The 19,142-nt window shown below is 42.4% G+C and overlaps 1 protein-coding gene across 1 annotated transcript; it reads right to left on the reverse strand.

Annotated features, from left to right (window-relative positions):
- Positions 1-4,211: 4,211 nt before the first annotated feature.
- Positions 4,212-18,892, reverse strand: FMOD (fibromodulin). The gene is made up of 3 exons (XM_053393160.1): positions 18,664-18,892; positions 14,673-15,684; positions 4,212-6,297 (listed from the first exon to the last, which is right to left on the reverse strand). Exons 2-3 carry the CDS (start codon positions 15,658-15,660, stop codon positions 6,146-6,148), a joined length of 1,140 nt encoding a protein of 379 aa, XP_053249135.1. The 5' UTR covers positions 15,661-15,684; positions 18,664-18,892; the 3' UTR covers positions 4,212-6,145.
- Positions 18,893-19,142: the final 250 nt, after the last annotated feature.

A 19,142-nucleotide genomic window follows, 5' to 3' on the forward strand; every position in this document is an offset into this window, starting at 1 on the left:
GACCTCTGTTGGGAGACAGAGACAGTGAGTGTGTTCATGTGACTTTTCCTTGATTTCTCAGAGGTCTTCAATACTATCAACCATGGCAATCTTCTGGAGTGGCTGTCTGGGTTGGGAGTGGCAAAGACTAAAAGTATAACACAGTGATACCTTGAATGCTTCAAGTTACAAACTCCACTAAGCTGGAAGAGTTACCTCGAGTTGAGAACTTTGCCCCAGGATGAGGACAGAAATCGTGTGCTGGCGGTGCAGTGGCAGCAAGAGGCCCCATTGGCAAAAGCACCGTTTCAGGTTAAGAACGGACCTCCGGAATGAATTAAGTTCATAACTAGAGCTACCACTGTAGCAACAACAACAACAACAACAGTGCAAAAATGTATATATCAGGGAAAAGAGTGACCACAAAATGTGTATATTAATGAAATCACTGTCAAATGCATTGTGTTAGAGGGAACAGAAGGCAAAAATAGCTATATTAGGAAAAATTGTGTACAAAAAATGTACTATTAGGAAAAATGTGTATGAAAATGAATATTGGTTTTTGTGAGGACTTTATTTTTATTTTTTTGCAAACTGTTGAGGAAATTGGGCAAACTGAATTTAAGATTGGAAAAAGGAGGAAATGAGAGGAACTGAAACTGACAGGTTCATCCATCGCTAACTGGAATGCAACTGGGGTTTGGCAAGTGGGCCAGAGTGGAAGTGGGAGGTGATGGCAGGTGTTTTAGAATCAACTTCTGCCCACCTTGTGCCACCTGGTCTTTCCCCAAAGTCCTGAGGACAAGACTGTCCATGAGCCAATAGGTGAGGCCACAATCTAGAGGTGGGAAGGACTTGGGCACTGAAAATGTCATTTATCTTTGGAATGCTGCTTAGGTGGGTTTGGAAAGGGGTTCAGTGCCCTAAGAAAGATGACAGAGATAGATGTAGAGTTAAGCGGGATTTAGGGAAGCCCCTGTTGCCCTTCCAGGAGGGATTAAGCTTTCAACTGCTGAGTTCTATAGGGATAATGGGATCAACCTGTCTGTTAAAGGGTATGACCTGTTTATAAAGGATTTTCAGCAAGGCCCTCCTGGCCTTTTAGTCAGCAGGTGGGGAGGGAAAAACTAAACATTAGCTAGCCCCAACCTGTGGCAGGAATGGTGAGAGAAGGGGATATTTTAGACTCGGCCTAGTGAACATGCTTGGGGTTAAGATGGGGGGATTTTCCAGACAACCTGTTTCATTCAGACTGATTTGTTTAGTTCTCGACATTTCTGCAACTATCTGTAACATATATATTTTTAAAATGAGCATTTCTTCTAATAAACAGTTTGGTGTGCTCTTTGGACTAATATGCACATTTTTGCAAGGCAATATCCTTTAATAGATTGTGTTTTGGATGTTGTTTTCACTTATATAGGCTTTTTGGTGGCCACTTTGCCCTGGCATATGTACACCTACTTGGCTGAGAAACTGCACTGCAAGATTCATGCAAATTTGGAAGGATGCCTGTGCTTCAGTTTGTGTATTGTATTGTAAAATAAAATACAAACTTGCTAATTTCACCTTTGAATGCTGCTTTTATTTCTCCTCCATCTCTATCCCTGGCCACTTCATCTCAGCTGAGATTGCCCAGCTAAGGTGAGATGAAGCAGTAAGTTCCCTCCTTTAAGGAGAGGAAGTGAGGCAAGGCACAGATAATTTCACTGACTTATTCAGTGCTGCAACCCATGATGGAGCCGCCCTGCTAAAGTAGACAGTGTCTTCAAGCTTGCTCCATCTTCTATGTGATGACCCTTTAGACATTTGAAGATAGCTATCATATCTCATATCTGTCTCCTCCTATCCAGGCTTAAACATACCCAATTCCCTCAGCTTTTCCTCATAAGGCTTGCTTTTCAGTCCCTTGATCATCTTGGTTGTCTTCCTCTGCACACATTCCAGCTTGTCAATATCCTTCTTAAATTGTGGTGCCCAGAACTGGACACAGTATTCCAGGTGTGGTCTGACCAAGGCAGAATAGAGTGGTATTATTACTTACCTTGACCAGGACACTATATTTCAGTTGACGCAGCCGGGAGAACACACACAATTCCACTGGCAGCAACCCAGACATGTGGTACTGTTCAAAAAGAGGCTGAAGAGTAAGTATGTTAACTTGTAGGGTTGTGGCATATAAGAAACAAACTTGATTTATTCAATGTTGAAGCGTTTGCTATGTTGCTGCAAGTGCCAAGTTTCTGCCACTAGAGGGCAAAACTAGATCACATGATTTCTGTTGCTTATTAATTGTATACCTCCCTGCATTTCAGAAATCAAAGTAAGGATGCTTTTGGTTCCTTGCAACACCCTTATTCCCACACCAAGAATGGCTACTGGGCATGGCGGAATCTGTGCCAAGCTCAGTTTTGGCATCTTGTTTCAATGCCAAGGCTTAATCCAGGATTATTTGAAGCGTTTAAAACACCCACGAACAAAATCAGAATGCATTTAAACCACATTTAGTACACAGATAAAGTCTGCAGATTTCTAGATCAGAGGATATTCCTTTCAGACACATATGAACCTGAGCTTCTAGAAATTAATTAAGCAGTATTGATAGAGTCTTCACTTGTCATTGTTGCAGATTGCTGAAAGCTCTGCTTACTGTATATATTGTATTCTTAAACAGGGCTGCCATACGTCTGGGATTTCAAAGGCGGAACTGACATCGGGGAGGAATTTTCAAAAGGCAAGTCACTTTTTCTTGGCTCAACAACTTTCAAGTTTTTGAAATATGGCAACCCTATCCTAAACCTTGCAGCTGATGTTTACCAACCAATTTAAAAGGTCAGGAAATAGCTGAAGGACTTGGAGTGATTTGAATGGGTGGGGCCAACAGTGAACCTTTCCCCCTCACCCTTGCTGGGAGGAGGAGATGGACATAAAGTCTCTGTGTGTGAGGCAACAGAAGCAGCAGTGTTTTGCAGGGGCAGGCAGAGACAAGAAGACACAGGCAGAGGGCTGTAGCTGGAGGCATCTGGGGGTAGGGTGCAGGTATATTTCGCTAGTGGATAGCATCTCTTTTGCCTGGTAGGAGTGTGTATGCCAGTTGCCTCCATCTATGTTCTCTATCTGTGAATCAGACCAGATATCACAAAGCAGCACATGTCTCTGTGGTTTCTCTTCCAAACTCCAAATAGCAGTGGCCCATTTGGTAAAGTGGGTATTGTTTAGAAATATGTCACCATACTTAACAGTTGAAGGCAAAGTTTGCCAGCTGCTGCGTGTGAAACGAGTTGCTATTCACTTCAAGGTACCTTATCTTGCATTCCTGTGCACACTTATCTGGAAATAATTCACTTCTTTTCTTCAGCTGAACTGTTGTATTTTCCATTATTATTATTGTTATTATTTTGTCATAGCTGTAATTCTTTTACATTTTGACAGGATTGGATGCAATTTGCAGCTGCATTAGCTACTTTTATAAGTAGATGAAGCCTGACAAATTTCAGACAAATGGGTGCAGTGATAAGGCAATTCACAGTGCAATACCTCCCAATCCTGGCTCAGTTTCTAAAGCAGAACTTTTCCAGTGTGAATACTGATTGGAGATAATCTGACGAACAGGAGGATATTTTGTGAAGAAACATATTTTTATAACCACAGTGATCGCCAGACCCTTTTAAAGGTGTGTCTGTCTTTGCATCTTGCTGCACTTCCAGTCTGGCCATAAACATGAAAGCAAAAAGTTTGCAATGCAGTACCAGACCCCTTTCCTAGAGAATAAAATGTGATATGAGAAGTTTCCTAGCGAGATCTCCCTCCTTTGTCTATGTGGTCTACACTGATCATGCTCATGCCGGGCCTGCTGAGCTGGGGCTCGTGTGTGTGTGGGCATGTGGAGAAGGGACACAGTAACTACAAATACAAGTATCTGATTCCCCAAATGTCCTATGAAGAAACAAGTTCAGGACTCAACTATACAGCTGCAAATCAAACATTTTAAGCGTGTTTTAAGTGCAATATAAAATGTGACACTAGATAGCGACGGTGAGCCTTATAGAAGATTCAATGTATTTTTAAAAACTTTTTTTTTTTAAAAAAAAGCATTTTCAGAACAGTTTTTATATGTATGTAGATTCCACCTTAATCTCTTCCAATCATCCAAGGGAAGCTTCATTTGTTTCCTTGATCACACCAGATATTTCAAATCTAACCTGGTAAATGGTAGTTTCGAAGGCATCCCATGCAATTACAAAAAGGGTTTTATTGATCAGTAATGATATCTACAATTCATGCTTTTATATATTTCTTTTATATTATCAGCATACACTTTAAACACAAGGCAGTTTCAATGGCATTTTGAGCTTCCCAAGATCCCCGTGAAACTCACTTGCTCCTCCTTCTACGTCTCCTCTCCTCCGTGAGCCACACACAAATGAAAGGATTGAGTGAATGAGGAGGGAGAACCTCGAGACGAAAGAACCATACATTCTTAGAGCAAGACTTGGGGCTGCCATGTGTATGAAATTCAGCTGAGACGACTCTATAGCCAAGCAAACAAGTTACAACAAATGCAATGAAACACATGGGACGCTAGAATGGGATTCTGCTGTACAAAACAATCTGGGATACAACTTTTATTGAACTGCAATACCTGAATGGGCACTTGTAGAGCAGTACAATTATAAAGCCCCCAGTTTCTCATGCTATGCTGGCAAGTCAAGTCATCTGCCTTACTGAATGATGGTGAGCCTTGCCAGGTATTTTAATGCCAACTTGGCTCATGTTGTATTTTATAACAGGCCAGGAATGTTGCTTCAATAACTGCAGCATTCTTTATATGCACCCAAGGAGTGCATGGAAAGTAATATGTCTTCTGCAAGCACTGGCTAATAAACTGAACTGCATTATAGCAGAGGGTGGAAAAAAACTCTTTCCTGTCTGGGTTGGAAGAGATTAATGATATGCAGTGTGTTCAAAGCCCCAACTAGGCTTAATGCTATCAAAAATTTACAAATCCATAAAAATTTATTTCCTCTGAAAATGAAAGGATTTTTCCTCATACAATTATGGTACAGACAGAGGAAATTTTATACATGTATGATGGACCTACACGTATAAACAATAAAAGCTATATTAGATTGTGGGGACCCTTTTACTATTTGATCCAATGGCTGCTATTTATCTAAATGCAACAGTGTCAAAATCCCCACTGGATTAAATCTTTCTGTAACAACATTACAGATTACACAAAACTGGAAGAAATAAGAATTAAAAATCAATAGGGAGAATAATACATGGTTGTCAAATTGAGGAAAATGTAAGGATGGTAAAGAATGGGGAAGTTGCTCCCTCTGGAACCGCAGGAATATCAGAATACATTTGTATCTTTCCAGGGTAAATTGTGAACACATTGTGGATGATATTAGTTTGCTAAGATTAGATAATTTACGTTATTGCATTTATTTGTAGGACTTTTAATCAGCATAGAAAACCAAATAAAGTGAAAAGAGGGGGAGAAAAAGCCAAGTCATCACCAGGGGAGCTCTATTCATCTTTGAAAACCAGCTAAAGACCTGGATCCTCTCATGTTAGTAATTTTCTCTCTCCTTTTCTCTTTTTCCCATTTCCCCACCCTCTTGTCTCTAATTGCTCCTTGCTGTGTGGGCAACTGTTTAATCTGTTTTCATTTTGTTTGGATTCAATCTCATCCGCCCCCACCGTGTACACACTCTTTCTCTCATGGCGACCCTCCTACAAGGAAAAACAAATCCCAAAGGCATCCCAGCTGGCACCAAACTTCTAAAGCTATACATGTGAAATGAAACAAAAGCTTGCCTTACCACCCACCTAAATGGAGAGACACACGCTGCCTGACAGCATGAAGACCAGATAACTGATTAGTTGCTGAAGAACAGGAGACTGAAAGAAGGTGGGCAAAAAATAATAATATTTTTTTTTGCCTGCATAGTTGTTGTCACCTGACTGGCTAATAATGGGGCAGCATCTGTTGGATCAAGTTTATCAACCCCCCCGTTACATTATACAAATGCAGAAGCTGAGTCAAATGAAGCAGCGTTAAAATTGAGAATGTCGGCCTCCGCTCTCCCGTGTGATCGCAGGAGGGGTCTGGCCTTGTAAGGAGGGAAGGGGTTAAGGAAAGGATCCGGAGCAATGGCTAAATCTCTATTACGCTCGCCCATCGCAGGCAGAGTGGGGCGTCGGAGGGCAGGTTATTCCGACGGAGCTCATTCCCGTCCAACCTCAAAACTTGTAGCCTGGAAAAATTCATGATGTCTACGATGGTGCAGAAGCTGCTGATGGTGAATTCTGGGAAGAAGAAGAAGAAGAAGAAAGGAATCTTGCATCACTTCGGCTCTTTTAACCAAATGCCTGGATTAGTGCTTTTCAAGTGTTAATATGAACTATATGCACACCCAGGCAAACAACCGCATGAGTATCTAATTCCCAATTCAGGAATGAGCTGGTTCCTGAGGAGCTTCAGTTATCCTAAAACTGTATAAACCCCAAGAGTAGTGTTCTCACCACCTGCTTTGCAGAAGAAAAGGTACCGTATGTAAAATTATCATGGTAATTTGCTGGAAATTCAGCACACTGACCTTTGACGTCTCTGCGAGGATGAAGCCTGAGTAAAGAGCAGATTTTCTTTAGCTAGTCTGCTGAGCTCCTGCCATAAAGCTGACACAGCAGGAGCTGCTGGAGGATTTAATATTTTTGAAGGCCTAACGTTTTAGGCCATTTTCATGGATGATAGAGAAATCACAGTTTAAATTGCACCCTATTCCATGAAGAATCACAAATACCAGGGATTTGGGACATTTTATACACTGTAGCATTTTTGCATTCTGAATTCAACTCAGTTCCATCTTTCAGACTGAGAGACAGTTTTTCCTCCTCCCCAGAGGAACTGGGATCCAGAAAATAAATTGTCAATTACATCAGTACACACTGTTTGTGCTGTAATTTCTTGTGGAATTGCCCCTCACCCCTGCCTTCTCCCAACGTTCGGGGCTGAGGAAAGCCGCGACTGTCCACTTGGCTACAGAATGTTAGTAGTCAAAAATACTTAACTTTGGAGATTTTTAAGCAGAGGTTGGGTGGGGGGCATCTATCATGTATGATCTAGTTGAGATCCCTACATTGCAACTCTACAATTCTATGATAGACAAAGTGGTTATTGTAGTGTAAAGCTAAACAGCAATGACAGTGTTGTTAAATAATCTACCCCGGCAATTCTTCTTGGGGTGTTTATTAAGCGTTCAACCAGATTTGCTTGCACAAAGTTTGCATGGTAGTTAGTCTATGTCTATTCTTTTTTGAGCTCCCCTCCCCCATTTGTTTACAGTGGTTATGTGCCAATGAATATTAATCCTGATTGGTTTGTGGGGTGTTTACATGTCTTTCTCTTAATCATTTATTTGTCCCACAATTTTCAAAGCATTTCCTCATCCGTTTCCAAACCACAAAAAGTCAGGATCTTTTTAAGGTAGATTTCTTGTGCTAGGATGGCAGAGTTTTAATTGTGTAAATCAAAATTTCCAATACACTTGAATCCCTCCAATAAAATTGTGACAGTCTGGGGCCATCTTTAGGCTCTCTCGTATGCAATATGCCACTTTGAGATCTGCATCCAGAAGTTTAAAGAAGGGTTAAAAAGTATTCTTACTATTAATCAGGGCTTTTCCCCCAGCCAGAACTCACCAAAACACAGTTCCGGCACCTCTCAGGTGAGTGCCATTGCCATTAAAAGAGAACAAGGGAGGCGTTCATGGTGAGTTCCAGCACCTCTTTTTCTAGAGAAATAGCACTGCTGCTAGTTAACACAATGGTTGCATACACACCACACATTTAAAGCGCACTACTTCCCCTAAAGAATTTTGGGAATTGTAATTTGTTAAGGGTGGTGGGAATTCTAGCTTTGTGAGAAACTACCATTTTCAGGATTTCTTGGGGAGAGTCATGTGCCTTAAATGTGCTTCATATGTATGGTGTGCAATGTAGCCTTTGTGTAAATGAACTAATATTACTAGTATATTACTTTATTGCTTACTCTCTTTCCCATCTTACTTCCATTCATTTATTGCCTTTCTCCTGTCATTGGACCCAGTCTTTTTGTTGTTTACTCCATAAAGTGCTTTGCATCTCGATGGGCACTATATGAAGGACAGCAATGCTTTATGGAAGCTGAAATATCTCTGGGAAAAGGATTCCCTGCTGTCAAGAGAATACAAGGAGACCATGCAGAATGCTAGACTCAAGCTCTGGCATCCCTCTCTGTTGTTGTTTTTTAAATAGAAGCACCCCTAATCCTTCAGTGAACTCTGAAAGATTCAAAGACGAAGTGCGGGGAAATGGATTAATGGAGGTGTGTGTCCTGCTGCAATGCTTCTTATAAGCAGCCAGAGGGCAACCAAAGTCTAGAACTTGGCAGCAAATTTATACATTTCCTTGAAACAGCTGCTCCTGCTTTAAAACCGGAAAAATACTGCATATGCTGTAAGGGCAGTATAACACTGGACAGATTTGGAAATGCAAGAGTCCATCTTTCACACTTTGTTGAGGAAGGGTAAGGCTGCTGGCTGGGCCAGATATGCCTTGCATGATTGCTGCTGTGCAAGAAACTCTTTATGGAAAGTAAAATGTAGAGAGTGAGTCAAGACGAGAATTGGGGAAGAGCAGAAGTATGCAAGGCCATTGCAAACTGCCATGCTGGCTGAGTCAGGCCAGCAGTCCACATGAAAGCATTCTGGCTTCCCACAGTTGCCTGACTGATGCCATATGCAAGCTTGCTGCCTAGGCATGAGATCCATCTTTTATTGGTTGCTAAATATATACCTTATTTGTTTTCCCAGGTTTATATCCTGCCTTTCTTCCACCGTGAAACCCATGGTGGTGTAACATATGGTTTGCAGGAGCTCTACAGTCCAGGTACTGATTTGCTTATCTTCAGCAAATCCCATGTGCCTTCAGACCACACTCTCTTGGAACCTGGTGACTGACCTTTTGGCTAGCATGAATCAAAGGGTAGTTCTATTCTCCATGCACTCGTAGAATCATTTGCAAATACATTTACTCTCATGGCTGAACAAACATCTTTTGACAATAAATCTCCCAAGTGAATTATTGTATTGGTGAAAAGTAATTCCTTTAGTGTGTTGAAAATTAGTGGATGATCCCAAGTTGCAGATACTGTGTGTGAATAGTGTCATGTTCACACTGATTGTTACCTTCTAAATATCTTAGATTGTAAGCTCCTTGGGGCAGGGACCTGTCATCTTGTGTTTTATAAAGCATCACACACACTGATGGCACTATATAGTAGAATATCAGTAGCAAATCTCAATAATCTCTCCCCTAACTCTTCACGTCTTTTACAACAGTAAGTTTGCATATGGTTTAGTTCACTTTTGTTACAATTTTTTTCTGGTAGGGGTGCTGACCAGAGCATATGCTAGTTGGAGTCATTTTTAGCATCCATTAGCAGTGGTGCAGTTAGGTAACTTGAGGCCCTGGACTTAATGGGCTTACGGGGGCCCCTGTGTGTTGCTTCACCTGATTCAAAATATGGCAAGTCAACCCTGCTGCGTCTGGGGTCCATACTACTCATTTGGGGCCCTAGATTTCCACCCCTGCCCTATAGGTGTATTTAGGATCACTTCCCTCAGTGCACAGGCTTGTTTGCACAGATTCTGACACTTTTGAAAAGGAAACCTAAATCATATGGGCATTAACAAGTGTATTGTTATCTGGTTAATGGGGGGTGGGGTGGCCCTCAGGTCTGGGGCCTGGATGTGGCCCTCCAGGCATCTCTACCTGGCCCTCAGCACTCTCCCCAGGTCACATCCTTCCCTTGCCCTGCATGCCTGCTTTAATAACTGCATGCAGCAAAAGGAGGGAGGCTCACTGATGTTGTGAGCTGTTAAACATCATGACCATGGGGCAAGTTCATAGTCATCATATAACGTATGGGATATGTTGGAAAGGACATGGGGCTGGTACAGGGGTTTAAGAAGGCATTGGTTTCTGCTCTGCTCTGCATTTGGCAGTGCTGTTTCTATTCAGCTGCAGTTCAGGTTCTGACAAAAATATGTTAGTCATCTTGCTGTCTGCTATGGTGAAGTTGTATTTGCAGTCATGAATTACATTATCATTACATTTTCCCATTCATTTCTAATGGAAATGAAACACAATGTAAATCGGGTGGGGGTAGTTTTGATGTTGTTATGCATCATTTGCAGACTGAAAACAACAACAGTGAATACTGATTGTATTTGTTGGGTTGTTTCTATTCTAGACATGAGACAAATCAGCAAACATCGCCAATTTACACTCTTGTTTCCATTTTCATCTGAATGCTCCAACATCTCTAGGCTGGAGACAGCCAATATTTTTCAAGGGAGTTGAAAGGAGTTTGTGTGAGGCTTCACTTCCCATGCATACATATCTCTTTTGCCATGCTATGTTGCCTGCATTGAAACAGTTCTAGTAGATTTCTGAAACAAAACAAATCCCTGCAAAACCTAATTACCAGATTCAAAAGTGGCAGAATGTACACAACAGGAGCAGTGTCCCTCATTTCAAACTGCCTTCAACTTCCAGTCTTGTCTCCTAGCTGCTGCCCAGTTTCTGCCTAAGCAGAAGTGTGTAGAGGTTAAAACAAAAAATTTTTTTCCTTCCAGTAGCACCTTAAAGACCAACTAAGTTAGTTCTTGGTATGAGCTTTCGTGTGCATGCACACTTTTTCAGATACACTGAAACAGAAGTTGCCAGATCCTTCTATATAGTGAGAAGGTGGGGAGAGGTATTACTCAGAAGGGGTATTCCATGACAAAGCCATTTTTCACCTTCTCACCCCTTGCTTTTTCCTGTAAGACCTATTGCAGTCATTAAGAGTCGTCAACAGGCTCATCACAGCTATCTGCCAATCACCCATTCCCACCACCCTTCTGAGTAATACCCCTCCCCACCTTCTCACTATATAGAAGGATCTGGCAACTTCTGTTTCAGTGTATCTGAAGAAGTGTGCATGCACACGAAAGCTCATACCAAGAACTAACTTAGTTGGTCTTTAAGGTGCTACTGGAAGGGAAAAAATTTTTTTTGTTTTGTTTTGACTATGGCAGACCAACACGGCTACCTATCTGTGTAGAGGTTGTGAACCTCTTTCAGATTTTCAGATGAAAGGGAGCTGGAGAAAGACAAATGGCTATTCTTCATCTGAGATGTGCCTCAAAAGAACAGCATTCTGGCCAAGAGATAAAGACACCATCAACTTAAAAGCCCAGCAGCTACCAGGGCTATATATATATAAAAACGAACTCAGCTACTGAGTCTTTTTGCTCTGCAGCATTCCTCATTTGCTATGGAAAAAAGCAAAGGTCTTCTGAGAAACTCATTAAAAAACTTTAAAGGTCAGCTACAGAATGGTTTGAAAAATGAGTGAATAAATAAAGAGAAATCCAGAGAGATTGCCTTGTTGCCACACAGATTTGAAGCAAAACACTGAGACAAGTGCAATACTTGTCAAGCTGTTTCAAGTGCAAAGCTGTGCCTCTCCCTTCCCAAAACTGATGGCACCACTTTTTGATTAAACAGCAGAGTCAGCCTTTATTGTGGGGAGCCTAAGTCTTGGCAAGTTCAACAGGTGCGAACCAACCAATAGGGAATGTATATCTCTTCAGACCAGGGGTGGTGAACCTGTGTCCATCTGGGTGTTGTGTAATCAAACTATCATCAGCCCTGACGATTGGCTCTGCTGGCTGGGGCTGGTGGGATATGGAGTTTAAAAATATCTGGAGGGACACAGGCTCCCCACTCCCTGTTCCAGACATGTTGATTTGTATGCGGCATGGAGTCCGATTTGAAGATTTGCCAGATTGGACTCCATGCAAATCTGGAGCTATCGGTAAATAACAAAATGACGTAAAGAAAATTGATTAATTTTAGAAATGCCATCAGTCTTGAAAGCATCAGCATCAGCTTTCTTCATGCAGTACCCAGACTCATCTGCATATGATCTCCAAATAAAAGAGCTTTGTAAGTAAATAACTGTAAGTACTAGTAGCCATTTGTGGACTCATGCTATAAAAACATGCCATCTCCACATAACTTAAGATCACACCCTCTAACTGTCCAAGGATAGTAGTCAATAATAATTGCAAGGGAGAGTAACAGTTGCTAAGGTTATCTCTTTGCATGGGCCACATTCAGACATAATACTAAACCATGGTTTATTGCATCAACTTTCAGGTTCTCACATTTCCTCTTCACATGCAAGAGAAGTAAATTTGAAGCATTTGCTCACAGTATGTAAGACACTGCAATTTCCTATTTCATGTGAATATAGAACCTCTGATATGTACAAACTAAGATATCCAACTAATTATGGACTCTTCCAGATGTGGACATTTTAGCAGCACCCAAACATTGCTGAAAGTGGCACACAAATTCTGCTTTTAGACTTTTCTCCCATACAAAATTATTCTTTTCCACCTGCTCTAGGACTCTGATTCTATGGGGCTAATGCATCTACAAGAGCCCTGTTGTAGGAAGGGTATAAAATGTTAACCATTTGATGAGAATTCCAATGCAGATGAAAGATTAAAGGCAGCTAGAGCTGCAGTCCTATGTACACTTATTTTGAAGGAATTCTTATTACACTGCGGATTACTTCTGAATAAAAATGCACAGCAGTACTTCTCAAGTCCTGGAGAATGAAGCAAAACCAATAATTCGTCTGAAGGCTTAACACCATGATCCTTCAACAGCTATGCAAAGCTAGGTCAATCAGAAACGGAATTGATTCTTATGTGACAAATTAATCTTCATTTTAAGATGAAGAAGTTGTTTTGCTCTCTATCTAATCTGCATTACACAAACTTACTTATTTTGCTCCTTTTTTGTGCTCATCATTTTAAGACACCCATGTGTACATGGGAGCAGAATACCACCCATTATATTTCACCGGCTGTGTGGCTCTTTTTTCCGTATGCTCATTTCTCCTTGAATCATGAGCATGTCCCTGGCATCTATGATGACTGGCACCATGTTGAACAATCATATGCTAGATGCTAAAAAATAATAACAACGCAGCAATAAGTCCCACCTTAAAGGAAGCTGCCACTTGGTGTTGGAACCATATTCTTTCTTGTATTGATCAGAGCATGGTAGGAAAATGCATATAGAAGAGAAACACTGTGGGAAAAGGCAGGCCATATGTGTGAGGAGGGATGGGGTGGAACAGGGGAAGTTTTTGGTCTTTTTGGCCTCAACCACAGGGAGTGAGGTTGCTCCCACTCTGCTCTGTCACAGTGTTATAACGCATATAAAATGCATTTTCTTTACTAATGAAGCTGAGTCCTTAGACCAGGGATGGGGAACCTCAGGCACAGCGGCCAAATGCGGCCCTCCAGTCCTTTCAATCTGGCCCTTGGGACTTTCCCCAAGACACCTGCCCCCCATCTCAGCCATATCCTTTCTACCCAGGCCACACACCTCACTGGCCCTCCTTTGCACCCTCCTTGAATGCTTTCCCTGGCTGGAATGTGCCCTTGAATACAGATATTGTTTCTTGCTTGCCTGGATAGGCAATAGAGACAATAGAGTTTGTAAGTGTGTGTAGAAGCTGGCTTACAGCACATAGGTAAGATTCACATTGGTTACTCTGCTCACTTTTGCCTCTGCTCACCACTGGCATGTGGGCCTCAGAAGGTTGCCCAGAAGACAATGTGGACCTTGGATTGAACAAGTCATGGATGCTTTAGCTGAGATCCCAGAATTGCACAGGATTCGACTAGATGACCCTTGGGGTCCCTTCCAACTCTACAGTTCTATGATTCTAAAGGTCCCCTGGTTTGGTTTTCTCTCCCTGCCTCTCTCCTAGCCCCTCTCTGCTATTTTTCTTTCCCCATGTAGCCCCTTTCTCTTAGAGCAGGCATAGGCAAACTCAGCCCTCCAGATGTTTTGGGATTATAATTCCCATCATCCCTGACCACTGGTCCTGTTAGCTAGGGATCATGGGAATTGTAGGCCAAAAACACCTGGAGTTTGCCTATGCCTCTCTTAGAGGGCCCCTTTCCATGCCTTTGATCCATTTCTTTCCAGCCATGTCCAGTTCCAGGGCCCTTGCCAGGCCGATGGGCTGGTGGCAGGGAACAAATATCTACCTGTCTGCTCCTCCATGGCAGGGCTACTGGTTCCCACACAGTTCCTCTCTCTGCTTTCTGCTTATGCCCTAACCTTCTTGAGTATGTGGGGGCTTTGGAAATGTGGGGATGCCCTTTGATGCCCCCCCATACCACGTGACCTAGGAATCCAGAGACAGGAACAAAACTCACTGTTCTTGGTTTCAACTACTCTGCTCTCATTTTGTGCTTTAACAATGACACTGGCTTTCCAAAGAGCCAAGGGGGCAGAGTGTAGGCCAGGGGTGGGGAATCTGTGGTCCTCCAGATGTTGGACTCCAACTTCCACCAGCCCCATCAACCATGGCCAGTGGTCAGGGAATGTGGCATATGTCATCCAGCAACATCCAGAGAGACACTGGTCCCTAATCTAGATTCTCCAAATCACTTTACTCTGTTTTTGCCATTAAAAAATAGCCTGCATATTGTGTTCCAATACAACTCTAAAATCACTAAAATGCAACTCTAAAATCACTCAACATCCAGAATGCTGTTGCTCACCATTTATTTTGTTCCCTTGGAGATAGAGATTCTCAAGGCTTGTACTGACTCGTGGTATCTTCTGAAGCCTGTTGTACGAGAGATCTAGCTCCAGGAGGTTACTTGCATTAAAAGCATTGGGGGAGACTCCTTCATTTGTCAGGCTATTATGAGAAAGACGTACATAGAGCAACTTGGGGGAGACTTTGAAGAAATCATCGGGGATAGTTTGTATGTGATTATACTCCAGATACAGCTGCTCCAAGGCAATCGGAAGGCCATCGGGGACTCTCCTGAGCTGGTTATAGCTCAGGTCTGCAAGAATCAAAGACTTCAACCCCTTGAGGTTTGAACCAATTTCATGGATCTGGTTGTGGCTGAGATAGAGGGCAGTGAGGTTCTCTAGGCCTTCAAGAGCATTGGATGGCACCTTGGAGATTTGATTATAAGCCAGGTGAAGCTCTCGCAGTGACCGTGGTAAAGGGGTAGGCATCTTGGTCAAGTTGTTGTGGTCAAGGTATAGCCTCTCTAGGTTCTTGAGCTTGGCGAAGACCTTCTTTCCCATTTTCTCACTGGTTATTTGATTGCCGTGCAACGCAAGCCACTCTAGGTTGGTAGCATTGTCAAAGGCTCCCTCTTGGATAGCCCCGATTTGGTTGTTCTGGAAGTAGGCGTATTTCATCCGGGAAGGCACAAAAGGAAGATACCTGAGGTTGCGAGAGTCACAATACATAGCAGAAGAGAAGTTGGGTGGGCATTCGCATTCTTGGGGGCATTCCCTGGAAACAGGTGGTTCAGGGACAGGCTCCCCAACAGAGGACCCAGCTGGCACATAAGAGTAAGAAGAATATGGGGGAACCTCATCTTCATAATATGGAGAATAGCTGTAGGAAGAGGATTGGCTGCGTAAATAGTGCTGCAGCCAGGCCATGTCCTCATACTGATCGTCGTACTGGCTCAATGACACTCGGCAGAGGCCAACTATAATCAGAACAGAAGCCCAGTGCATTGTTGCCACAAGCTTTGGACCAACCTAAAGAAAAAGGTGCAACAAGGAAGAGGGAAAGATCAACCGCAGAAAATGTTAACTCAGGGATACACAAATTAAATAGCAGTCACAAACGTATGTTAAGGGGGCTGAGGCTTCACACATGCATTAAGCATGATTGATTTCTGCAGAGGGCCTGTTTATGCAATCAAGATAGTCAAGCAGTAAAGCTTTTCAGGTCAGGCTGCAGGTATAATATATAGCTATTTAACAGGCAGAATTGCATGCTTACATGTTCCTCCCTTCCCTAATCATAGCAAAGGCTCAAAAGTTTTAGGTGCTAGTATTATACCTACCAGGAAGTTTTCCCCCCTTCATGGGGGAGTATCAAAACATTCAACCCTGCCCTGAAAGCCTCACCACTTCATTTTGCTGGATGTGGAAGCTGCCTCTGACACCATAGAAGGGAGACTAATTTTCAGTGGGCCCAGGTGAGCAAGACAATGACTGAAGGACTTGCCCAAGGCCATAGAACAGATGACTAGCCCAGCAGAAACATAATTCAGAATGTGGACCTTGCAGTGAAATGTTTGGGGGTTCACTTAAAAGTAGAAGAGACACATTTGTGACGTGACTGAGCCTTCAAGCCCATAAAGTACTTCTAGTATTCAGATTACAATGTCTGAAACAAGAGCACTTTAAGTTTCATGTTGCTAACCCTGCAGAGTCTAGTGATTGTCCATAGAACCTCACAGAATGGATTCCATGCTTCTGTAGTGTTCCTTATTTCGATGTACAATCCTGTGGCCTGCTACTGACGTGTGTTTGTAGCTTCTTGCTTTAAAATCCTGGCACAGGAGACAAAGAAGCTATAGTCTACTGGCTTCTATGATCCATTCCTCAGCCGGTGTGCTGGCTCCCTGGCATAGCACTCCCACTGCAAGAAACAAGGATGGAAGCCCAGGTGGCAGAGCTATAAGGGCGTCTTCAAATGAAAAGCCCAAGGGAGCTTTTCGTTCCTAATGACACAAGTCCCACTGTATAAGTCCACAGAATTCTTTATATATTGAAATTTGGTTTTCTTTAAAATACAGCTACAAATAAATTATTATCCATGTCCTATTAGTGCTATATAACCAAAATCAGCCTCTGTACAGTTATATATCCTATAACATATTTTAGGCTTCCAACGAATAGATCTTTTGAATAATTTGCTCAAGTATTAAAAAAATTATACGAAAGGTTTCCCAATTCTCTACACTACATCATCACCATCATCATTATTAAGGTTATTATTATTAGACAGTAAGCTTTGCCATAACAGCATACTAATAATACTTTGATTCCCATTCAACAGCGGTAGGAAATTGTAAGCTTCAACCAGTTTAAGTTCTAACACTCTATGCATGAGCAGTACATTAGGGAGCACTAAGCCTCTAAAGAAGTTCAAAAGAATCACAGTAAAGCAGTGAAGGGTACAAGGTTCTTCATGTGTGCAAAGCATTCAGACCCTGAGAGTTCTCCATTGGGACATAACCCTGTTTTCCTCCTCCTCCTCCTATGTGCTGGCATCACGCCAGGTTATTATGGGGAATGGGATGTCTCTGCATGTCCTCCTCATCCCCTCCCCTACAGCTCTCCCCTTTCTGCTTAATCAATGAATGTAAGTTCCTATTATGCCCTGTGAGGATTCCCACCCCCAATAAAGAGAAGGGCCTGATTTGATATTTAAAAGAAAAATGGAAGAATACAAATAAAATATTTACAATGAAGAGGGAGAAAATTACACACACACACACACACACAGAGAGAGAGAGAGAGCTCCATAAAATGGCAGTGAAAACGGCCACTTGCCAATCAATGCCTACAATATTTATGCAGCCACTTTCCACAACACCACTCACATAGATGAACTTGCTAGGAGGGAGGGGTGGGCATTTTCCAAGCAACAAAAAAAATATATTACTTGTTGAGTTCTGAGCGGGCGAAAAATATCCCTACAAAAGAAGTACTACTTGGAAGAATCCCAGTCAGTTTCTGAATAACGGCTATCCATTTGCTATATGCACACACTCACGCAAACACTGAATGGAAAGACCTTCCTTTTATTTGCATGTACGTGAGCACCTGCAACTGTATTTGGAAAATTACAAAGAGCGTTTAGATTCTGTACACTGGAGAAGCTTGGCATGCAGGCAGCTCTTCAGAAAGCACCACTCATACCACCCAGTGTCACTTTGCCTGAAAAAATAAAACATTCCTCTCCTTGCTTGGAAAATGGACACATTCCACATCTCTCTCCATCAAAAAATCAACTGTCTACCACTCCACTATTGAATGCCCATCTTTATAAGCAGCTCTGGAAAGGTCTCTGTTCCACCAGGGTGCTCCTAGAGGTTAGCTCTTGCCTGGTGGTTCTGCTTAAGAGCCACATTTCTGGGAAATTCATTTCCATCGGCTACACACTTTCTAGGTGTCCTTCCACAACCACACTGGCCAAGGAAGACTCATAATAGTCATTAAACTAAAGGAACACATTTAATTTTTTTCAATCATCTGAACTGAGATTCTGATCCCTTAGGTAGAACATTGCAGAGCTGATGTCTCAGTGATAATCTTCACATACTAGTCATAATTCAGAGTTAACAATTCTTTTTTCCTCCCCCTGGTTTCATTTTCACCAATATGCACTACACTTTGATGCAAATGATGCAGCCAGGTACACAGTGTCCCGGGCATAAACTGGAGGGAGGCAAAGGGATCTGGCAAGATGATGTGTGTGTGTCTCATCTTGCCTCCCACTGCCAAGAATTTCACAAATTACGGAGGAAGAGAAGTCATGATTAATGAGGTCAAAATGTTCCCTTCCCCAATAATCAAAACAGGTCTGTACCCTTGCTACTCATCCTATTGCATGTGCTGACCTCCTAAGTTAGCACGATGCTGCAATTGCATTTGGCCCATTTGTACCAGGGATTGCTCAAACATCCTCTCACAAAATATGCAATTCAGAAATCAACTCACCTAGATTCAGAGACACCTTTTCCCACAGCTTCAGAGTTTGCCTGTGTGATCCTCTTGTGTATTATGGAGCATGTAGGTGCAAGTTTCAACTTGCCAAGGTTGGTACCCACCCAGATTCCTGATCAAATATTGTGCTGGAAGACCATGGGCTCTGCTGTGATGTTTTTTGGAGTGACCTCCAAGCAGCAGGCAGTTTGCAAAGCAGAGTGAAAAGACCTTAAAGCTGCTTGGCGTTATAAATAACTACATCTCTCTCTCTCTCTCTCTCTCTCTCTCTCTCTCTCTCTCTCTCTCTCTCCTTTTTCCTCGCACAGGGTTTGGCACTTCTAGTCTCTCTTTCTGTTTAACAAGTTAGTGGAACCCTGGTTGTTGTTTTTAACAGACTCTTGCTATTGCTGCCTGTATTTCCCATCAAGAAGATGCAAAGAAGTTGGAATGAAAAAAATAATCTGAATTTGGGGATGGAGCCGAAAATGTGA

Source organism: Podarcis raffonei, chromosome 6 (assembly GCF_027172205.1).
Source record: "Podarcis raffonei isolate rPodRaf1 chromosome 6, rPodRaf1.pri, whole genome shotgun sequence".
NCBI classification, from domain to species: domain Eukaryota; kingdom Metazoa; phylum Chordata; class Lepidosauria; order Squamata; family Lacertidae; genus Podarcis; species Podarcis raffonei.

What these genes read in the sequence shown, in the direction of transcription:
- FMOD (XM_053393160.1), bottom strand. Translation starts at nt 15,660, where the DNA reads ATGCACTGGGCTTCTGTTCTGATTATAGTTGGCCTCTGCCGAGTGTCA. An exon ending in CCAAGGGAACAAAATAAATG is followed by an intron (nt 6,298 to 14,672) that starts GTGAGCAACAGC and finishes TCTTCTTCCCAG; the next exon opens with AATTCACCATCAGCAGCTTC.